At 35.0% G+C, this 6201-nt stretch overlaps 1 protein-coding gene across 2 annotated transcripts in view; it reads right to left on the bottom strand.

Moving 5' to 3' along the window:
* The window catches only part of LOC105534699 (cytochrome P450 2C9), a 61903-nt gene that overhangs the window by 9114 nt on the left and 46588 nt on the right, over positions 1-6201 (bottom strand). For both annotated transcript variants that reach the window (XM_011973491.1, XM_011973490.1), the window contains one exon: positions 1406-1593. In XM_011973491.1, coding sequence (XP_011828881.1) covers positions 1406-1593 — 188 coding nt within the window. The remainder of the gene's footprint in view (positions 1-1405; positions 1594-6201) is intronic.

Here is a 6201-nt window from a genome sequence, read left to right on the forward strand (position 1 = left end):
TATGTGCATACTTATTTTTATTTAGTGAGGAATGTAAGCCAAATATATATAATCTGATGTTGAATGGGTATTTGTCCCCTTCAAATCTCATTGTGATTCCCAATGTTGTAGGTGGGGTCTGGTGGGAGGTATTTAGGACATGGGGATGAATTCTTCATAAATGGCTTAAAGCACTTCCCATGATAATAAGTGAGTCCATATTCTGTTAGTTCACACACAAGCTGGTTGTTTAAAGTCACTTCTACCCCTTTTTCCCTTACACCCTCTCTAGCCATTTGACACGCTTGCTTCCCCCTCACCTTCTTCCATGATTGAAAGCTACCTGAAGTCCTCACTAGGAGGAGATGCCTGCTTCCATTATGCCTCTTGTACAGCCTGCAGAACCATGAGCCAAAATAAAACTCTTTTTAAATAAATTACCCAGCCAAAGATATTCCTTTATAGCAATGGAAATGGACTAACACACAATTGTATAAATAGATGCCCAGAATTGATTGATAAGATTTTATACACAATGGTGACATACATATATGACAGCAAACTTCTCTAATCTTATAAAAAAAAAACTACCAAAATCTACTTCAAGCATCATTCTCAATATTGAAATGGAAAACTTCCACTACTTCCTGCAGATTAGAAAGGAGAAACAAGGATCCACACTGACACCAATTCTATTCAATGCCCTCCTAGAAATTCTAGCCAATGCAATAATGAATGCAATAAAGAGGCATTAAGCCCAAGAGAAATGGAAAATAAGAAATAAAACAATATTAACCCAGATACATATAATGTACACAGAAATTACAATGAATCCAGAAATAAATTATGAATAGTGATTAGTAAAATTAGCAAAGTTGACAGATTAACATCATCAGAATGATAAAAACTAATTATGTTCCACAACAAGAATATTAATTATCTAGGGAAAACCAAAGACTTGAAACCCATGACAACAAAATCACAACATTCCTGGGAAAATAAAAGAAATCCCAAATAAATTGGAAGCATAATTATATTGAGGAATAGAAAGACTCAACGTGTCAAGATTCAGTTCTTTCCAAACTGACTTACAAATTTAATGCCACCCTGACAGAAATTCCAGCCCAATGTTTTGGGAAATTGACAAACTAATACCTTTAAAATGTATTTGCAAATATAAGCACCTAAGAGTAGCCAAACCAATCTTGAAGAAAGATCATAAATCTGGAAAACACACACTGCCAGACACAAAGACCTGTTACAAAACTCTGTAGCCCCAAACTGGAAACAACACAAAGTCCCATTAAACTGCCATACATATGAGTTATGCACTTCTCTCACCCGGTGATGGTAGAGGATAAGAATGATACTATGAATTTGGGGACTTCAAAAACATGAAGTTGCAGTGTAGGAGAAACAAACTTACCTTGGGAATGAGATAGTTTCTGAATTTAACGTCACAGGTCACTGCATGGGGCAGGCTGGTCGGGAGGAGGTCAATGTATCTCTGGACCTCATGCACCACAGCATCTGTGTAGGGCATGTGGCTCCTGTCCTGCATGCAGGGGCTCCGGTTTCTGCCAATCACACGTTCAATCTCTTCCTGGACTTTAGCTGACAAGACACAAGTAAAAACTGATGGAAAAGGAGAAAAAATGGCACATTTGTTGTAGCAATTCAAGGGTACATGCATCATGATGAAGGTATCCAAACCTCATTATAAATTTAAATTATAGTGATGGAAGTATATGCAACCTTAAAGAGAGGACTGTTACAGATGCACAAATGTGCGACTGGTATAAAGTAGGCATTAAGAAAAATCTGTACACGTGTAAGCAGAGAAAATTATCTTCAATAAAGGAAGGCAGGAAGAAATGAAAGAAGGAAGAGATGTCCACAAAACAACCAGAAAACAAATAACAAAAGGGCAGGGGTAAGTCCTTACTTGTCAATATTAACACTGAATGTAAATGGACTAAAATCTCCAATCAAAAGACATACTGACTGGATGGAAAAACAAGACCTATTAACTTGTCACCTAAAAGAAACACACTTCACTTATAAAGACACACGTAGGCTGAAAATAAAGGAATAGAATGAGACAGTACCTGCCAATGGAAATGAACAAATGAGCAGGAGTTACTATATTTAAAACAGACAAAGCAGATTTCAAAACAAAAACTATAAGAAGAGAAAAAGAAGATCACTATTGGTAATAAAGTGGTCACCTCGGCAAGAAGATGGAACAATCATATATATATGCAACCAACAATGGAGCACCCAGATATATATAAGAACTATAATTAGAACTAGAGAGAGATAGACCACAATACAATAATAGCTGGAGACTTCAACACCCCACTTTCAGCATTGGACAGGGCATCCAGAGAGAAAATCAACAAGAAAACATTCAACTTCATCTGCACTATAGACCAAATGGATCTAATAGATATTTGGAGAATATGTTATCCAACTGCTACAGAATACACATTCTTTTCCACAGCACATGGATTGTTATCAAGAATTGACCATATGTTAGGTCACAAAACACATCTTAAAATATTCAAAGAAAATGAAATAATATCAAGCATCTTCAGGGACCACAATGTAATAAAACCAGCAATCAATAACAAGAGGAAATTTGGAAACTACACAAATAAATGGAAATATAAAAATATGCTCATAAATGAACAGTGGGCCCATGAAGAGATTAAAAAGGAAATTGAAAATTTTCTTGAAACAAATGATAATGGAAACACAACATACCAAAACCTAGGGGCTACAGCAAGACCACTAGTAAGAGGGAAGTTTATAGCTACAAGAGCTTATATCAAAAATGGAGAAAAATTGACAAGTAAACAATCTAATGATGCATCCTAAAGAACTAGAAAAGCAAAAGTAAATTAAATCCAAAGTTAGTAGAAGAAAAGAAATAATAAAGATCAGAGCAGAAGCAAATAAAATTTAAATGAAGAAAACAAAACAAAAGATCAATGAAACAAAAAGTTGCTTTTTTGATAAGTTAAACAAAATTGACAAACCTTTAGCCAGAATAAGAAAAAAAAAAACCAAAAACAGAGTAGATTCAAATAAATAGAAACAAATTAAAAAGTAGGCATTACAACTGATTCTGCAGAAATTCAAAGAATTATTAGTGGTTACTATCAGCAACTATATGCCAATAAATTGGAAAATCTACAAGAAATGGACAAATCCCTAGACAAATATGACCCATCGAGATTGAACCAGGAAGAAATCCAAAACCTAAACATGCAATAACCAGTACGAAGATCAAACAAAAAATAAAAAGTATCCCAGTAAAGAAAATCTCAAGATTGGCTAGCTTTACTGCTGATTTTTACCAAACATTTAAAGAACTAATACCAATCCTACTCAAACTATTCCAAAAAATAAAGGCAAATAGAACACTTCCAAACTCATTCCATGAGGCCAGTATTACCCTGATACCAAAATCAGACTAAGACACATCAAGAAAACAAAACTACAGGCCAATACACCTGATGAACACTAATGCAAAAATCTTCAACAAAATGCGAGCAAACCAAATTCAGCAATACAATAAAAAGGTCATTCACAATGACCAAGTGGGATTTATCCCTGGGATGCAAGGATGGTTCAACATGTGCAAATCAAGCAGTGTGATACATCATATCAAAAGAATGAAGGATAAAAAACATATGATCATTTCAGTTGATGCTTTAAAAGGATTTGATAAAAGTTAACATCCTTTCCTCATACAAATTCATGAAAAATAACTTGAGATAGAAGAAACATACCTCAACATAAAAAAGCTATATGAGAGACACACAACTAGTACTATACTGAATGCGGAAAATGGAAAGTCTTTCCTCTCAGATCAGAAACACGACAAGGATGCCCACGGTCACCATTGTTATTCATCATAATACTGGATGACCTAGCAAGAGCAATGAGACAAGAGAAAGATATAAAGGCTATCAAAAATGGAAAGGAAGAAGTCAAAATATCCTTGTGTGCAGATGATATAACCTTATACTAGGAAAAAACCTAAAGCTTCTGCAAGATAATTATTAGAACTGATGAACAAATTCAGTAAAGTTGAAGGATACAAAATCAATATAAAAATCAGTAGTATTGTTATATGCCAACAATGAACAAAAAGAAAAAGAAATTTAAAAAGTAATCCCATTTACACTAGCCATACATAAAATTAAATACCTAGGAATTAATTTAACCAAAGAACTGAAAGATCTCTATAATGAAAACTATAAAACACTGAGGAAAGAAATTTAAGGGGACACAAACAGAAAAATATTTCATGTTCATGGATTGGAAAAATCAACATTGTTAAAGTGCCCATACTATCAAAACAATCTACAGTTTCAATAAAATCCCTATCAAAATATCAATGGCATTCTTCAAAGAAATAGCAAAAATAAATCCTAAAATTTATATGGACCCACAAAAGACCCAGAATAGTCAAAACTGTCCTAAGCAAAGAGAACAAAATTGGAAGAATCACATTATCTCACTTCAAATTATACTACAGAGCTATGCTAACTAAAACAGCATGGTACAGACATAAAAATAAACACATGGACCAATGGAACAGAATAGAGAATCCACAAACAATTTCACATACCTAGAGTGAACTCATTTTTGACAAAGGTGCTGATATGGTTTGGCTGTGCTCCCAGCCCAAATCTCATCTTGAATTGTAATAATCCCCACAAGTCAAGGGTGAGGCCAGGTGGGGATAATTGAATCATGGGCGTGGTTTCTTCCATACTTTTCTCATGATAGTGAATAAATCTCACAACATCTCATGGTTTTATAAATGGAAGCTCCCCTGCAAAGCTCTCTGCCTGCTGCCATGTAAGACGTGACTTTGCTCCTCATTCACCTTCCGCCATGATTGTGAGGCCTCCCCAGCCATGTGGAAGTGTGAGTCCATTAAACTTCTTTCCTTTATAAATTACCCAGTCTTGTGTTGGCTTTATTAGAAGCATGAGAACAGACTAACACGGGTGCCAAGAATGTACACTGAGGGAAAGACAGTCTCTTGAACAAACGTGCTGGGAAAATTTAATATCCTACACAGAAGAATGAAACCGAACTCATATCTCGTGCCATATACAAAATTCAACTCAAAATCAATTAAAGACTTAAATCTTAGACCTCAAACTCTGAAATTAATATAGGAAAACACTAGGAAAAATCTCCAGGACTTTGGTCTAGGCAAAAATTTCTTGAACAATACCCTACAAACACAGGCATTCAAAGCAAACATGAACAAATTGGATCACATCAAGTTAAAAAGCTTCTGCACAGCCAAAGATACAATCAACAAAAGGAAGAGACAATCACAGAATGGAGAAAAATATTTGCAAACTATTCATCTGACAAGAGATTAATAACCAGAATATATAAGAAACTCCAGCAACTCTATAGAAAAAAAATATACTAATCCAATCCAAAAGTGGGCAAAAGATTTGAATAGATGTTTCTCAAAAGAAGACATATAAATGGGTAAGAGGCATACAAAAAAGTGGTCAACACCACTGATCATCAGAGAAATATAAATCAAAACTACAATCAGATGTCATCTCATTCCAGTTAAAATGGCTGATATCCAAAGACAGGCAATAAGAAATGCTAGTGAGGATGTGGAGATAAGTGGACCCTTGTATAGTGTTGGTGGGAATGCAAATTAGTATGACCAGTACAGGGAGCTGTTTGAATATTCCTCACATAACTAAAAATAAAGCAACCAGATGATCTAACAACCCTACTGCTGAGTATATACCCAAAAGAAAGGACATAAGTACATCGAAGAAGTATCTGCACTCTTATGTTTGTTGCAGCACTGTACACAATAGCTAAGACTTTGAAACAACTTTAATATGCATCAACAGACAAATGTATAAAGAAAATGTAGTACATATACACAATGTAGTTCTATTCAGTCATAAAAAGAATGAGATTCACTCATTTGCAACAACATGAAGGGAACTGGAGATCATTATGTTAAGTGAAATAAGCCAGGCACAGAAAGATAAACATGGCATGTTCTCACTTATCTGTGGGATCTAAAAACAAAAGAATTGAACTAATGGACATAAAGTATAGAAGCATGGTTACCAGAGACTCGAAAGGGTAGTGGGGGCTGGGAGGGGAGGTGGGGATGAATAAGACCTACTATATGGTAGCACAACAGGGTGA

The sequence above is a fragment of the Mandrillus leucophaeus genome, unplaced genomic scaffold, assembly GCF_000951045.1.
Source record: "Mandrillus leucophaeus isolate KB7577 unplaced genomic scaffold, Mleu.le_1.0 Scaffold1389, whole genome shotgun sequence".
NCBI lineage: Eukaryota > Metazoa > Chordata > Mammalia > Primates > Cercopithecidae > Mandrillus > Mandrillus leucophaeus.